Source organism: Rhinopithecus bieti, unplaced genomic scaffold (assembly GCF_001698545.2).
Source record: "Rhinopithecus bieti isolate Rb0 unplaced genomic scaffold, ASM169854v2 scaffold_5948, whole genome shotgun sequence".
NCBI lineage: Eukaryota > Metazoa > Chordata > Mammalia > Primates > Cercopithecidae > Rhinopithecus > Rhinopithecus bieti.
Window position 1 is genome coordinate 1,094,536 of NW_016805422.1, and position 17,461 is coordinate 1,111,996.

At 42.2% G+C, this 17,461-nt stretch overlaps 1 protein-coding gene across 1 annotated transcript; it reads left to right on the forward strand.

Annotated features, from left to right (window-relative positions):
• Positions 1-10,256: 10,256 nt before the first annotated feature.
• On the forward strand, positions 10,257-16,198 carry SPATA31D1 (SPATA31 subfamily D member 1). Its single transcript, XM_017872347.1, has 3 exons — positions 10,257-10,389; positions 11,359-11,419; positions 11,706-16,198. The coding sequence occupies exons 1-3, from the start codon at positions 10,257-10,259 to the stop codon at positions 16,054-16,056; spliced, it is 4,545 nt and encodes a 1,514-aa protein (XP_017727836.1). The 3' UTR covers positions 16,057-16,198.
• The last annotated feature ends 1,263 nt before the right edge of the window (positions 16,199-17,461 follow it).

Here is a 17,461-nt window from a genome sequence, read left to right on the forward strand (position 1 = left end):
GTATCTCATTGTGGCTTTGATTTGTATTTCTCTGATGATTAGTAATGCTGAGCATTTTTTCATGTTTGGCAGCTTGTATGTCTTCTTGTGAGGAATATCTGTCAATTGTACTTTTTATTGACATTTAAGTAGTTGCTAATTAAAACATTTAAAAATAGTTTGCTTACCGTGTTTGTTTGTAATTGTACTTGCTTATAAACTGTCCTATTACAAACAGCAGAAAGCTTTTTTCTAAATGTTTATTTTCTTACTGCCCTTGGCCTACTCACTTTTCTGTTTATCATTTTCCTTAGATAAGTTATCCTCTCGTGTAGTTAACTATTTTAGCACTAACTTAATTCTTTGAATTTTAAGCCAGTGAAACCAACTGATTGCTAAACATCCTCAAGGTAAAATCTTACGAACTGAACCGTTGTCTTCTGTCACCAAGCTGCTTTACCTCTGACATTCCCATTATTAATTAGTAGCACCAGGACACCCAAGCTAGAAACAGAACAGCCATTCTATACTTCTCTCTTCATTTTCTCCATAGCTAGTCTACTAATAGATGGATGAAGTGGAAATATGTGCTCGGCAAAGAAATCCTAGAATTCTCACTGTTCACTATGCTTCTCCCCAGTAGAACCTTCAGGTCATCAGCTGTACTTTGAAGTACACTTTTAATTATATTAGTAATACCTATTCACAATCCGAGTCAAAATTAAAATATTCTCGTTAAGGTTAAATATCCCATTCAAAAACAAAAACAGATATGCAATTCCACATAAAATTTTCTATCTATTGACTTACTTTATATCACTATAGATTCTTGTTTTCTTACTGAATCCAATTCAGTCTGTTACTGTCAATATTTATTTTGATGCCCAAATTGTCATAGATTTAGCTAGTTACTTCAATTTGACTTCTGTATTCTTTGAATGTATCTCTGTTATTTCTTACTTTCTGATACAAAAATATGTTTCAGACTCATCATATACTTTTGCTGCATCAGTCCCGGTTTCAGCCATTTCTCTTAGTACCCCTTGTTCCTTTATTGGAGAATGGTATTTAGAAGTCGAGGTCAACGTGCTACTTGTGTTCATTATTATTGATATTAGGCATTGTTGGTTTTAGGTCCTCTCAATGGACAGAGCTAGTATACACACATGTTCATCCTTTAAATCTCAACCTATTTCTCTACATATCTATGTATCTTCAAAATCATGAATTTACATCAGTACCTCTAGGTGTAATTTAACACTACAGGGTTTACTCTAGTTTTCTTCCTTTCCACATTGGTGACTTCTTTCTCCAACAATGAGAAATCTGGTTCCCGTTAGCCTCAATATATTTGCTGTCAGTCCTCCGTCTGTAAGCAATCTCTCATCACCACTGTGGCCCTTCAGGTATGGCTGTCCTCTCCTACCCACTTGGGCTTAGACCTGTATGTGCCCAGCAGCTGTGTTATGTAGGCACCCTCCTCAACCCACTGGATATCCAAAACCTGGAATCAGGCAACCTTTCTACAAAAAACGCCTATTCACCCTGCTTCGGCTCTTACACTCTGCTCTGGGACACTGCAACAGCTCCTAATTTCTCCCTTCCTCCTCTTTAGGTTTGGATGCCTATTTTGCTTGACTTAACTAATGATTATGAGATTGAATTACTCAGGGAAGAGGAAGAGACATACTGTATTCCCTCCCAACACCTCACCTCTTATTTTATTGAAGATTAATTGACATGCAAAAAATGCATGTATTTAAAGTGTACAATTTAAGGAGTTTTGATATATATGAATATGTACATGTTAAATCATTACACTCAAGATAGCAAACATATCCATATTCCCCCATTCATTTTGAGGTTTGTTTTGAATTAAACTTTCTATTTTGAGATAAATATACATTCATGTGTAGTTGTAAGAAACAATAGAGAGAGCTCATGTACACTTAACCCAGTTTCCTCCAATGGTAACATCTTATAAAATTGTAGTATGATAGCACAACCATTAACATTGACATTAACATTGACATTGAAATAGCCAAGACACAGAACATTTCTCTCACCATGAGAACCCCTCATGTTGCCATTTTATAGACATACCAACTTCCTACCTCCTTCCACTCCATCTAATCTGTTTTCCAATGTTACATTTTTGCCATTTCAGTAATGTTATATATGTATGTGTGTGTGTATATATGTATATATGTGTGTTTGTGTGTGTGTGTGTGTGTATATATATATATATGGAATCATATAGTATGTAATTTTGGGGGAATTTTTTTCCCCTCAGCTTAACTCTTTTGAATGTCATTTAAGCTGTTGCATTTATCAGTAGTTTATTCTTTTTATTCCATGGCATGGGTGTACTGCAGTTTGCTTTACCACTCATTAAATGACAATTGAGTTGTTTCCAGTGTTGAGCTGTTATGATTAAAGCTTTCATAAACATTTCTGTACAGTTTTCGTGTGAACATAAATCTTCATTTCTTTATGATAAATGACCAGGAGTATGATTGCTGAGTTGTATGAGTGCTGCATGTTTAGTTTTTTATGAAGCTGTCAAACTGTCGCTGTACCGTTTTACATTTCCATCAGCAGTTATGAGTGATCCAGTTTCACCTCATCTTTGTCAGCATTTGGTGTTGTCACTGTTTTTTAGAAACAAAATTCGCTGCTCTGACAAGTGTGTAGTGATATCTCACTGTGGTTTTAATTTGCATTTTCTGAATGGCTAATGATGGTGAACCTTTTTCATGTGCTTATTTTCCATCTGTATATTTTCTCTGGTAAAATGTCTCTTCAAGTCTTTGGTCCATGTTCTAGCAGGATTGTTTGCTTTTTTTATTGTTGAGTTGTCAGAGTTCTTAATATATTCTAGATACGAATCCTGTGTTGGATAGATGATTTGTTAAGAGTTTCTCCCAGTCTGTAGCTTCTTTTCATCTTCTCAACAGAGTCTTGTACAGAGCAATAGTTTTAAAGTTTGATGAAATTTAGCTTAGCCATTTTTTCCTTTTATGAGTTGTGCTTTTGTTGTCATGTCTAAGAACTCTTTGCCTGGCCTTTGATCCTGAAGACTTTCTATTTTTTTCTAAATTTTTTATAGTTTTGTATTTACATGCAAGTCTGTGATTCATTTAGAGTTAATTTTTGTGTAAAGTGTGAGACTTAGGCAGAGAATTTTTCCTCCCTATGGATATCCATATGCTCAACACTACTGAATTGAATTGAATATGTTTACTCCATTGAATTGTTTTTTGTACTTTGTCAGAAATTCATCGAGCATATTCGTGTGGGTCTATTTCTGGGTTTTCCATTCTGTTTCACTAGTCTGTGTATCTCTCTGTTAGCACTACACAGTCTTGATTCCTATAGTTACATAGCAAGTCTTAAAATTAGGTTTTTTAAGACTAATTTTTCTTAAAATTAGGTTTTTTTAAGGCTGATTTTTTCTATTGTATTCTTCTCTTCCAAAATTGAGCTGTTCCTGTTCCTTGACCTTTCTTTTTTTCTTTTTTTTTGGGGGACGGAGTCTCGCTCTGTCGCCCAGGCTGGAGTGCAGTGGCCCCATCTCTGCTCAATGCAAGCTCCGCCTCCCGGTTCACGCCATTCTCCTACCTCAGCCTCCGGAGTAGCTGGGACCACAGGCGCTCGCCACTATGACCGGCTAATTATTTTGTATTTTTAGTAGAGATGGGGTTTCACCATGTTAGCCAGGATGGTCTCGATCTCCTGACCTCGTGATCCGACGGCCTCGGCCTCCAAAAGTGCAGAGATTACAGGCGTGAGCCACCTAGCCCCGTCTGCCCTTTCTATATAATTTGTAGAATAATCTTGTGTATAAAAAATATGCCGAGATTTTGATAGCTACTGCATTAAACATTTGTGTAATTAGGGGAGAACTGACATCTTTGTATATTAAATCTTCCAACCCATGAACATGCTATACTAAAGCTTTCCATTTATTTAGGTCTTTTGCATTTCCTTCATTGGCATTGTGTAGTTTTTAGCATACAAGTCTTGTATATGTTTTATTAGATTTACCCTTAAGTATTTTAGTTATTCCATATGATATTGCATTTTTAAATTTCTTGCCTATGTACTGATTGATAATATATAGAAACAATAAGATTTTGTCTTTATTTTGTATCCTTTGACTCTGCTGAACTAATGTATAACTTCTAGGAGTGTTTTGCAGATCCCTTGATCTGTAAAAGGGAGGTGATCCACCCGCCTTGGCCTCCCAAAGTTCTGGGATAAAACTACTGTTTTGAAATACAAATATAAAGGATTTTGCCTCAGAATCTGTTCTGCTTCAGGCTTTTGGGGATCCTGAAAACAGCTGCGTCCAAGAGGCTTATCCCAGGGACAGTGGTCAGGATATGAGGGCGTGAGCATTGAGGAAACTTCCTAGGAAACTGGGAACATATGAAAGTCCTAAACGAATAGTTTATCTATACTGAGCATCCTCAAGTGGTAGCATATTACTCTAAGAGCTTTTGGAAAAGACTCCTCCGTGGAGATAATAAAACCAAGTGCAGTGTGAAATCCAAGACCAGACTTCTGGGTGGCAGTGTAGGTAAATTGGGAGGATGTCATGGGTCCAGTGGTGAGACAGTCTCATCCTACCAGAAGCAACCTCCGCCACCTCCCAAAGGCTGCCTAAAATGCTTTGGTAAGAGCTTATTACAAGGCTTGGTGGTAGAAATATGTAGAATGTGTGAAATGTTTTTCTGGGAGGGATGACATTTTATTTTATTTATTTATTTAGTTTTTTGAGATGGCGTCTCGCTCTGTCGCCCAGGCTGGAGTGCAGTGGACGGATCTCAGCTCACTGCAAGCTCCGCCTCCTGGGTTTATACCATTCTCCTGCCTCAGCCTCCGAGTAGCTGGGACTACAGGCACCCGCCACCTCGCCCGGCTAGTTTTTTGTATTTTTTAGTAGAGATGGGGTTTCACCGTGTTAGCCAGGATGGTCTTGATCTCCTAACCTCGTGATCCGCCCGTCTTGACCTCCCAAAGTGCTGGGATTACAGGCTTGAGCCACCACACCCGGCCGGGATGACATTTTAAACTTTTATTTTATACATTACTGGGAGTCATATGTAATAGAGTTCTTAAAAGCAGATTTTAAGAGGGGGATAGGGAAAAAAAAACCTATGAAGACACTGACACTACGAGTGGAAAGGAAAAGTTGTCTAAGAGGAGATAGAGTACCAAAAATAGCTTTTCGTTACTTCCCAAATTTGCCAGCTTTTAATGGACAAAGTGAATATTCTTAACTGTACAACTACTTTAATTTTAATATTAGGGCATACTTTTTACTTTAAGAAATTACATATTAATATTGTTTAAAGTAGAAGCATTATGAATGTAGAGAATTTATTCATCAGGGCTCTGATATTTACTACCGTCTGATCTAGAGAAGTCGCTTACCCTCTCTGGGCTTCGGTTTCATTCATTGATAAAATAGGCACAATATTCAGAATAACACCAAAGTACCTGTTACAATAAAAACAAATAATAATAATAATAAAAAAGAATAGGTATAATACCTGACCTGCTAACCTCATAAGTTGTGAAAGTTCACTGAGATGGCTGGATGTAGAATTCTTTATAAAGTAGACAAATTTATTATTTATAGTTGGTGCTAGAGCAGAAAAGATAAGTGGTGTGAAGCACTACCACTCAGTGTCAATGGAATTTACTGTTGGTAGTACAAAAAAAAAAAGAAAATAAATATATCTCTAGTCTCTTGTTCCTTTAAATTTTGGAGGAGCTTCTACCAGGTTCAGAAAAGGAATCTTATTAGCATTTGGGGAAAGGCCTTTTTACTGAAACTTCCGGTAGGTTTTAACTGTAGCACACATATGTTTGTAAAGATTTCTAGCCAATGAATGACATTTTAAAAGAGAGAAGCTGTTCTTTGACCATCTCCTCAAAGAACCATTAATCCGTATCAGGAAATTGGAGAGGGTGCATGTGCAGGAATTTTTTGCTAAAGAGCATGATGTGTCTGAGGAGTTATGACCCACAGTATCTCTGTTCCAGAGATCGCTTGGCGATTGTAAATGCTGGAGGCGGGGGAACCTCTGTCCTCTGCATTTGTATACCTCTTGAGCTGCGTAGAACTAATCGCTCCAACTGCACCAGGAAGTCAAGGGCGGAGCCTGTGGCTTACAGATGCTTGTGTCTCCGTGTCTCCTAGTTTCCAGCAGTAAATATTTATTAGATGAAAACTTGGCTGAGGCTGCATATTGAAGAGAAGAGGAAAGGGCATCTCTTGGGAGATTTTATCCTCAAGGCAGGTTACCTGCTTCTGCATAATTGAAAAGAGACCCGGCCTGGCTTGGAGGCTGTCTTACCCCTTCAAAAAAGATTGATGAACAGTGATGGCCCATTGGTGTCAAATAAAGAGCTTTATAGTGTTAAAAGAAATTTTAGACAAATTCAATTTAAGGAGTTTGAGCAATGAACGATTTGTGAATTGGGCGGCCCCCAGAATCGCAGTGGTGCCTCGTGGTTAGAACAAATTTATAGACAAAAAAGGTAAAGTGACGTATAGGAATCGGAAGTGAGGTACAGAAAGAGTGAGATTGGTTAAAGCTTGGCATTTGCCTTATTTGAACACAGTTTGAACATTCAGCAGTCTATGAGTGGTTGAAGTATGGCCGCTGGGATTGGCCAACGCTCAGCTGTTGTTACAGGTGCATACTATTGAGTTAGGTTTTCAATTTGTCTAACTATTAAGCTAGGTTACAGTTCATCACCAAGGACTCAAATATAGAAGTATGGAGTCGTTCTCAAGCCATACTTATTTTACTTTAATAATAGTTTAAGAAGGACATAAGAAATTAAAAGACAGTTTAGAGGACAGCTGTCATGATAAAGAGTTTAGAAAAGAATGTGTAGGAACAGGTCAGCGGTGGGGGATACTGGGATTATTAAACCTGACAAGAGTCGCCCGAATAAAGTATGACAGGCAGTTGGTATTTGGACATTTGCAGAAGTGATTATATAGAATATAGAGCAGGTGTTCTCAAGTTTTTTTGGATGCCAAGGCACTCAGGAAAAGATCACATTTACATGGCCCACAGTGTAATCAGGTGAGGTTGCCTAAGACTCCATTCTGCTCTAAGGCTTTGGCACAACTAAGTCCCACTCTGCTACCAAAGACTGATGGGATCAGTAGTATCATCCGGAATACTGACAGGATGACTTAATAGTAGAAAGCAGAGCCTCATTGCTCTTATCAGTTCGCAAGCCAGTAAGGGAGAGCATCCAGTGTGGTATGAAGGTGCTCTCTGTTGGAATAGGGGAAGGACAGGTTGGGTTGTATATTCATATTCCTACATATTCAGCAAGTTTGGGGGAGAAGCTATACATACTTATGTGGGTACCGAGTACACCATAATGAGTAAACGTATGTAACGTACATCCCACGTTGACTTTGGAATGGGGGTTTAGCACTAAAAGGAGGTAGAATTTGACCCTTTACATCATAAGGTGAACTACAGGACACAGGCGGTTTGTTGCAGCGTCTGTAGCTGGCAGATACTGGCAATCTCTAATATTAGTAGCTTATCAGAAAAGAATGTTTGTAAGGCCGGTCCTCTGTCCGATCAGAGCTGAGAGCTGGTTTGGTTAGAGGGAGTTTAGTTATAGAAAGTTAGGAATCTGCCATCCATCCAGGCCCTGAACCCTCCACCCATAGGTAACTTTGTTTCCTTAACCTTAGGGTCTGTCTTAGTTGATAAAGGGGCATCTGTTTTGGTCTCTTAGATCACAACAGCTTAGGACACTGTAACTAATCCCTGGATTAAGGGAATTGCATACTTGTTACCAAATTGATGTAGAGGGTTGGGACTGTCTGTATTTGAGGTAGAGTTAGAAAATGTGGGTCAAAATGACAAATAAGAGATTGAAATAAATAGAGGAAATAATTGAGTCTGGTTTTGAAAATGCTGCTTGATTTGTCACAGGATGGGTGTGTGGGTGTGTTTGTAAAGAAAATAACTTTTATCTGAGAAATGTGAGTCCTTTTAAGTTGTCAGGCCTGGAGAGACATTAAAATGAGACAGAAATCACAGCCCTATTTCCTCCTTGAGCTATGTATTCATCTCTTGAAACTGCTTGCTATTGCCACATGGAATTATATAGTAACCCAGTAATGCCACACCTGACACTATAAGGTACACCCTATAATTTAATGATGTAGAGCCAATCACTAATCAATGTTGCTTCTGTAAACCAATGAGAATTCCTGATAACAGCTTTGTATCAGCTCACTCCTTGACTTCTTTTTTTGACTTTAAAAACTCACTTGTAACTACTGCTAATTGGAGTGTATATTTAGGCCGACTTGCATCTGTGTTCCCAGGTTGCGATCCTCAAGCTTGACCCAAATGAACTTTCTACTTATAATAATTTGCCTCAGCTTCTGCCTTTTAGGTCGATGTGTATGTGTGTTTATGTAGAGAGTACGTTCCAAAAGTGCTTGAACAGTTTAAACTTCACTAACTTCAGAAAAGTAAGTTCTGTAAATTAACCCCCAAGATCCCTTGAAGTTTTAATTAGATACATTTATGGTACACTTACTTTCATTTTGTAGATGTTAAATAATGCATTATTAGTGAACTATGCCCCAGAGAGTTGAAGAAACCAATGACTAATGAAATTAATCAGTTTACAGGATAGCCGATTAAAAAACAGCAACAACAATAACTTACTAAAATGCCAGAACTCTTCCTGCTTCTGAGATTTAAAAACTGGCTAAAATGGATAAAAACTATTGAGGCCAACTGGAGTTTGCACAGAACAAGCTGGCTGATGTCACAGCACAAATTTCTGCCATGTTTCAACCAACTCCCCATGAATGTGCACACGTGATACATGAGGCAGCGTTAAAGAAAACTGTGTGTGCCCAGGACTTTCAGACCTCCCCTTTCCTTCCACCAACCAACTATTAATTCCACAGGCCACTCCCTAAACCTCTTCTAATAAAATGACTGCATGAAAGCCAGCACAGGGGACGGATTTGAGCTGGACTCCTGTCTTATTGTTGGTTTATTTACAATAAAAACCTTCTTTTCTGAAAAACCCAAATTGGGCAGTGAGCTTCTTTTCCCCAGTAACATTAGTTTTAATAATTTGAGTCAGTTCCTCTGATTGGAAATAGTCAAGACTGACTTCAAAACAAAAAATGTAATGTTCATCATTTACAAAATGAAGTAAGTGGAAAGGAACTTTTTTATATCTGCGTTTATGTAAGGCAAAAACATTCTGTAGATAAGACGGATTTGAGGACATATGTGATCCTGAGAGTGGCAATGCCTGGGTACAACAAATATTCTAGGCAGTATTTCAGGCTTTCAAGGCAGTGTAGTTGGTGGGGTCCAAGTTAAGGGCTCCAAACAGTAAAGCGGGACTTGGGTAATGCCTGGTTTACTGTTGGAACAAACTGAAAATTCCACTAAGATAAATATATGATATGAGCATGAAGAAAGCATGGAGTTGAGGAAAGTTAGAGTGGCCAGGGTAGGACAGAGAGTCCTAGAGGTCCGCAGGAGGGGTGGAGTGCAGCTGGGCTGGTAAAAAGGCAGGGGCGTGGACCACGCTTTCTCTTGTTGCTACCCCCACCGCTCAGAAAACCCTCCTGTGACTCTCTATGCTCTGTGATGCAGGCCCTGGGCCTATCGTTAAGACGCGGGGCAACCCACAATACTTCAGTTACCTCGGAAGCATGCTACAAAGGCATGGAGAATATCTCTCTGTTTCTAACAGCTATACTGACGCAGGCTGAGCCCTGACTCACCTTGCTGGATGATTATTGACGCACAACTGCATTCTACTTGGTGGTTGGGGTTGTTTTATGCGTGTTACTTTCCTATGTGGACGATGCTGTGATTTTGTCAACATGTGGGAAAAATAATGACATCCAAAAGTAAGGAACTGTGGGAACACCCAAGAGAGATGCCGTGTTGTTTCCCAATCCTATTCCCACATTTTTAAATAAGTTTGGTTGGTTCAGAGACAGTCTTAGATGGGAAGTCTGAAAGAGAGGATAGAACTTCACTCTACTAATGGAAGAGGTTGGGCAGACTTAGGGGTTTCAGGAGGACTAAGTTTCCGTCTATAGCTCATAGACTACCTGTCTGGCCGTGGTGAGAGTTCGGCAGGATAAAATCCCATAACTGTAATTCTGTGGCGCGGATTGGGATTATTTAGAGAAATGGGGCTCTCTGAAAGAGAAAGTGTTCTCCTAAAGTTTGATCATGGAGTCACATTCCCATGTCAGCCGCTGTCACTTGACCAAATTTTCTTCGTGTGGGGCCGATCGGCGGGTAATGCTGAGAGTCTCTGAGCAGAGGCTGCAGCCAGAGGTCTGTCTGCGGGACACTTGTCGCTGTGAGGGAGGCAGCAGATGTGACTGTTGGACTCTGAGTCTGTGCCCTGGATGAGGACTTCTAACTCAGCACATCAAGTGTGGCTCTCACAGAAGAAATCCTCTTTGAGGATTTTTCAGAGAAGGGAAAATGGGAAATATTTTATCTCCATTAAAAATTGACAACAGGTACATATTTCTGTAATTAAAGGGTCATATCATTCTTGTATAATGAATGAATGAATGAATGAATGAATGAATGAATGCATGAATGAACTTCATAGAGTGTGAGAGAAGTGAGTCCCAGTCTGTCATTATCTTTCTTTTGTTCTCAGCATCAGGGCAGAGCCAGGAGGAGAAGGAAAGGTGGGACATTTAAAGGTAATGTCAACCTGCTCTATCTGAGCTTCAAGGGTGACCCTTTCTGTGTCTTTCATGAGGACTCAGTCCAATGAATTCCAAGAATGTCAAGTTACTAGATATAGTCTTAGAAAACGGAGCCCTCAGAAGATAGGCTGATGGGAAAGCAATCAAACCTGAGACACTGCTTATAGGCCCTGCTCTGCCCATTCATGGGCATGACGGAGTGATGGACCTGAGTAATGGGTGTTGCCCAATTTGTGGCCAACTGAGATACCGAGGAATGACTACTGGTTGACTTGGAGTCAGAGCTTCTGTCTCACAAGTTTGCATAAGTATGTTGACTTCCTCGATGCTCGGATTCCTCCTGGAGGTAACCACTGATGTCTGTGTTTCACGTGCTGGTTTTGAATATCACATGGGGTAATGTATGTGAAAGAAGTTTACTAATGATTCCACATACACATGTGAACTTGTGAATATTATCAATGACTATATTATCAGGGACTATTTTCTACTGATTCTTGGGGCTATCAGAGTTTAATATCCCAAGGGTCTTCCACAGAGTGACTTCTGTATGAGTCCTGTGCCTCTACGTTCATTGCATATAACATACTCTTCTGGTTTCCCAGACCGGAAATGTTTCCAGAGAGAAGTGGAAGAGGAAAGAAAGCTGCTTCCTATTCTGAAAAGGTGATTAATCTTTCCCCTTGGGTTCTGTTCCCACTCCCTCCTTTTTCTTTAGTATGTTCTGTTCATTTCAGAGATTCCTTTTAGCCTGCTGTAGTTTTGGGAGTGGGTAGCCATAGGAACCGGTATGTGAATGAATGCTTTGGGGAGTGGCTATAGTGAGGTCATATGACCTCATATATGGTGAGTTCATGGGTGGGGGGCGATGTGATGTGGGCAGCAGGCTTCAGGGGGCCCCACCCCTGCCAGGCTAACAGACCTCCTTTCCTTGTTCTGGTCCTGGCTGCAGCTTTGGACCTCCTGTTTCCTGCAGTCCCCTGGGCCAGCATCATGATACCACCCACTTTCGTCGACTGTTATGCCCAGACCCCGACTGTCAGGTGTGTAACAGAGCAACTGCTGATATCCAGCGACTGCTGTCTTGGGAGTCCCTGAAAGATGCTGCTCCCTCTGTGTCCCCTTTGGATTCTGCAGGTTCTGCGACTGAGTCATCGTTCACTCTGTCTTCCACCCCCTCAGCAACCCCTACAGAAGACCTAATATTGTCCCCTCGGCCTAAGCTGTCTCCACCACCCCAGTTAATTCTCTCACCTGACTTGATCACCTCCTTAGCTGACTTGTTTTCACCCTCATCACTGAGGGACCCTCTGCCACCACAGCCTGTTTCTCCCCTGGATTCCAAGTTCCCCGTAGACCATTCCTCACCCCTACGGCTTCCCTTTCCCCTTCTCCCACCACCTCACATTCAGAGAGCGGAGCCCAGTCTCCAACCTGAGGCCAATTTCTGTCTGAACACCACCTTTTCACTTGACTCCACCCAATGCCAAGATATTTCCCAGGCCATGAATCCCACTGATTCATGTGCTCATCATTACAAACCACCAATCCCAGCTGCTTTACCACTGGAAGACTGCTCTGTGACTCAGTCGAAATCAAGACTCACCATTTTGAAGCCTTTTGCAGAGATGTTATCTCTAGGTGGCTCTGGTGGGACATCCACCTATGCCCCAATAATCAAAGGCATTGACCATTCATGCCCTGCATCTTCAGAATTCTCCTGGTGGCAGCCTTGTGCCAAGGACTCGTTTTCCTCCAATTTTGTGCCATCTGATTTCATGGAGGAGCTTCTTACCCTTCATTCTTCTGAGGTCTCTTTAGGGGGGCACTCTGTGGCCAACGTCATACAGCCTGTTAACATCTCCTTTGTCAGTCATGACATTCTGGCACTCCTGGAGAGACAAGTCAAAAAAAGGTGTGATTTCCTGATGTGGAAAGAAAATGGAAAGAAACCAGGATCTTTCCCAACACAACTTAGGCCAAACTACCAACTAAATTCTTCACGGAAAATGTTATCCTCAATTGCTGATAAGCACGACTTGGCAGAATCCTTTCCTTTTAGGGCCAGTAAAGGTAAACTAGAGGGGCAGCACATCCATCAGGAGCCCCCATACTCTAAGTGCTTTGAAGACCATTTAGAACAAAAATATGTGCAGCTCTTCTGGGGTCTCCCATCTCTGCACAGCGAGTCTCTTCACCCTCCTGTTCTTGTCCAACGTGGCTGTTCCTCCATGTTTGTATTCTTCAATGGCATTACAAATACCTCTTTATTCCAAGAATCTCCAGTACTTCCCCCTCCCCAAGCTCTATCCTTGCCTCAAACTCTGCCCCAAGGTCAGTCCCCACATCTCACTCAGGTCCAGTCCCAGTCTCAACATCAATCTCCACTCCCAGCCCTACTCCCTAGTCCTCCATTCCTGATTAAGATCTGTGGAGTGTGTTTTCATAGACCCCAGAATGAGGCACGGTCTCTTACGCCATCTGAAATTAATCATCTGGAGTGTAACGTGTTGCAGAAAGTGCAGGAAAGTGTGTGGGGTTTACCCTCTGTGGTTCAAAAATCCCAGGAAGACTTTTGTCCTCCAGCTCCCAATCTTACATTGGTCAGAAAGTCCTTCAAGGTTCATGTTCCCATCGCCATCATTCCTGGAGATTTTCCACTGAGCTCTGAGGTAAGGAAGAAACTGGAGCAACACATTCGAAAGAGGCTCATCCAGCGCAGATGGGGCCTGCCCCGTAGAATCCATGAGTCTCTGTCATTGCTACGTCCTCAGAGCAAAATTTTGGAGCTATCTATGTCAGAGAGCATTCAAGGACCCTTACATAGCTCTTCGGTTGAGGGTCAGAGCCTCAATGTTCTAAAGAAATTTGGATCAAGCACCCCTAGAACCTTCCATGAGAGAAGCTCAAATATGCTTTCCCTGGAGAATGTGGGGAATTATCAGGGATACAGACAGGAGAATGGCCCCAAAAATCATCTCTTGCATGATCCTGAGACATCTTCAGATGAGAATCCGAGGTCTAACTCTGAGAGAGACCTGAACACTCATATGATGCATCTGTCAGGGAATCATTCAGGCGAGAGCCTAGGTCAGAAACAACTTGAAGATGCCCTGACAGTACATTTGAGCAAGAAATTTGAGGAAATCAATGAGGGTCGAATGCCTGGGACTGTGCATAGTTCATGGCATTCAGTCAAGCAGACAATGTCTCTTGCTGAGGAGTCCCACAGCCAAATAAAACATCGAAATATGGCAGCATTGGTGAATGAGGACCACTGCGTTGAAACTTCGCAGGAGATTTCTTTCCTGAGTTCCAACAAACAAAAGATGTTGGAAGCCCATATTAAATCTTTCCGCATGAGGATGCTGTGGGGCCTTCCCCGCAAGGTCCTTGAATCCATAGAAATCTTCAAATCAAAAGAGGATCTTTCCACTTCCTTTTCCCATTTCGACATTCCATCCTCAGCCAGCTTTATTTCTCGGGATTCCAAAGTTGACGTCTCTAAGTCTCGTAGACGAAGCTCTTTTCAAGGGGAAAAGTGGGGAACAACAAACTCAGTCCCTGTCCTCGATGGCCCTCATCCTGTCACCTCACCTGTTAGCAAAGAAGGGCAGGACACCCTGAGACGACAATATTCTGATACTGACCATGACTTTATAGGGTCAGATTCTAAAGATGGGGCCTCCACGCTGCTTAGAAGAGACATTACAGATTTTCAAGGAGAAATATTAGAATCAACAAACTCATTACCCATCCTTGGTCATTCTCCCCTCTTAACCTCACCTGTGGACCAAGAAAAGCAGGGGACCCTGAGAAGAGAATTTGCTGATACTGACAATGATCTTACAGAAAGTGTCGCAACAACTGAGGATGGCAGACAGACTTTTCTGCCCCCCACACACAGCGTCATAGACGAAGTCAGTCAGAAACAGACTGTACCAGCCAGTAGATGCAGCGCAGAGCTGCCCATAATGCAAGCTGGAGTTGGCCGTGAGTCAAGGGATAAGAGAGAGAGTGCCAGTAATAATGTTAACAGGCTTCAGGGCAGTAGAGAGACCTTTCCTGTCACCAATGGGTCGAAGGAGATGTTCAAGGAAGAGGAGATCTGTGCTCTTCAATCACAAACTAGGAACAACTTGACATCCAGCAAGTCAGGAAGCTGCTCAGTGACAAATGTGAAAACAAGCACATCTCATGAAACTGAAATTTTCCCACCAAGGGTATCAGTTCCCCAAGATCCTAAATCATCATATCTTAAAAATCAGATGCTGAGCCAGTTAAAGTTGGTCCAGAGGAAGGATAGCCAACCTCAGAGCCATTTCACTGACACATCTATTGCCTTCGAGAACTTGAGTTCCAAGGACTTACTGACTCATCCCCAGGGCATCTCGAGTAGGGATATGGGAACTTCCCAGGTGTTGCATGTCCACTTGGAAGACAGAGGGATCCGTGTGGCACAGCAGCAGGAGCCCAGGGTCCCTACCCATGTCTTACAGAAATGTCAAGTTAAGAATTTCCCAGCAGCTGTAAAGACAGTGAGCCCTATGAGACCCAAAGGAGGAGAGCTTGGTGGAGGGGATGCAGGGTTGGGGACATCCCAACTCAGGAGAAAGAGCCATGCTATTCATGACAAGACATCAGGGGAGGTGCTTGGGAGCAAATCTTCCCCAACCCTGAAAACACAGCCTCCTCCTGAAAACCTTTTCAGAAAGTGGTTGAAGACCTTTTTGCAGCGGTTTAATAAACCCAGCATAGCATATACAGAACAAGAAAGTTCCCGGGCAAAGGGTAGCTCCCTGTCATCATCTGTGCAGAATAGAGGTCGAGTTACAAGAAGAGCTGCCTTTATTGGGACCACTGAAGGTCAGAAAATTAGGAAAGACACTAGGGATTCCCTAGAGGAGAAGCTGGGGCATAGGCGTGGGATAGATGTCACCTGTCCCCAAGAGCCCCTTTCCTTCCCAGTGGAGCTTGGGAAAGCTCAGCACAACCCAGACGTGCAGGTCAGAGCAGAGCCTGTCCTGGGCTATCCCTGCAACTACACCGCTCCCTCCTGCAAAGTGACATGTACCAAATCTTACAGCCAACAAGCTATCTTTGTTGGCCAGAATTATCCTACAAGGATTAGACAGATCACAGACAAGGACAGACAGTCTGAGAAAGTTGAGGCATTTAAGGGGAAGATACTGTGTCAAAGGCATCCCCAATCCATGCCCCACAAGGAAGCCTGTGCCACATTCAAACCCCCCTTGCCGGCGTCCGGTCAGCCTGGTGTGTCCAGCCGTCCTGACCAGTGCTAAAAGCAGTGTGTTCAGTGATGTGCCTTTACTAACTAGACAGAAAATGCTTCCGAAACATTTCCAGGGAGGAAAATTTCCCCCCACAAAATAATTCATTCCTTGTTGAGAATCTTGATTCTCCTAATAAATTTTCTAATAAGAAGGATGTCTTTTCTGTGTACTGTGTTGCGGGGTATAGGTTTTGGGTAACTGAAGCCTGTGGTTAGGGAAATGTAGTAGTTATCTCAGCTCTTACTGACTCCCTAGTGTGAGTTTTAAAATGTGCCCAATCCCCTGGAGCTCTTGTGGAGGAAGGAGTATCATGTGCCTCCAAAAGCCCCTTCTCTCCCTGGTGAAGTCTGAGGAGATGAGCTCTTTTCTATCTCTTTGCTTGAGACTTACTGATACCGTATGGCAGCCTGCACCTTCCTCTCCACTCACGGCTTCATGTCCTTTAGCACCATAAGGAAGTCAGGCCTTCTGATCTGAAGAGAGGGTCAAGGAAAGGCACATTTTTCAGAAATAGTGGTTTAATCTCTATTTTAAAAAAAGTTGTCACTGATCACAGGATCATATAAATTGGTGGGAGTGTTTGGGGTATTGCTGGTTGGGGTAGAGTGTCAGGAACACTGTGGATGCTGCTTAAGAGTTTGAAAAGCAGGGCATCCTCATGATTTAGCGAAGCATATTTTGACCTCAATGTTGAGGTCTTTCTACTAATAAGTCACTTGAGGAAGTAGTTCCCCTCCCTGTGTATTTCTCCATGCTGCCTGGATTGATGGCATTTTTATGGAGCAAAAAGATCACCTAGCTGTCTGTGGCAGGAATGTTGACCAGGCAACCCACCTACCTCCTAGGGTAAAATAGAGCTGAGGGTAAGGCAAAGATGCCTTAGAATGAATGAGAAAGTAAGAAAAAAGTGAAGCTAGGAAAGGATGACCATGCTGGTGGAAAAAGGTTTATGCCCTTCATGCCCATATCAGTACCCTTTCTCAATCTAGATCTAGGCACCACCCCCTTGAGGTTTGCCAGGGCGCTGCAGAACTTAAAGATGCCATTTTGGCAGAAGTGTACATGGGGCTGTTCTTTAAGTACTTAAACAGTATCTGCAGGGCTGTTGTTAACATGGCATCCCTCTCTTTAGAGAAGGTGATCTTTGTGCCTTCCTTCTAGCCGTGTTGATGGCAGCATGCAAGATCTTCCCTTAGTGTATACAGTGCACCTGTCAGGGTGGAGGTGTCACTTATGATCTTCATGGGCTTTGTGGAATATAATATTGTCTAAAACACCTGCAGCTCATGGTCCAGAGGTTAGTCCTGGACTACGCATGAGGTTTACAGATATTTGGGGGCTTACTATGAATCTTTACAGAATACTCTGTATTTCTAAGAGTGTGCACATATGCACTCTTAAAATATTAGGGGTC

Bases quoted from the DNA above. Each gene is read 5' to 3' on its own strand.
- SPATA31D1 (XM_017872347.1), top strand. From the start codon at position 10,257: ATGGAGTCACATTCCCATGTCAGCCGCTGTCACTTGACCAAATTTTCT. The intron at 10,390-11,358 runs GTGAGGGAGGCA...CTGGTTTCCCAG, and splicing joins TCTGCGGGACACTTGTCGCT to ACCGGAAATGTTTCCAGAGA. The intron at 11,420-11,705 runs GTGATTAATCTT...TCCTGGCTGCAG, and splicing joins CTGCTTCCTATTCTGAAAAG to CTTTGGACCTCCTGTTTCCT.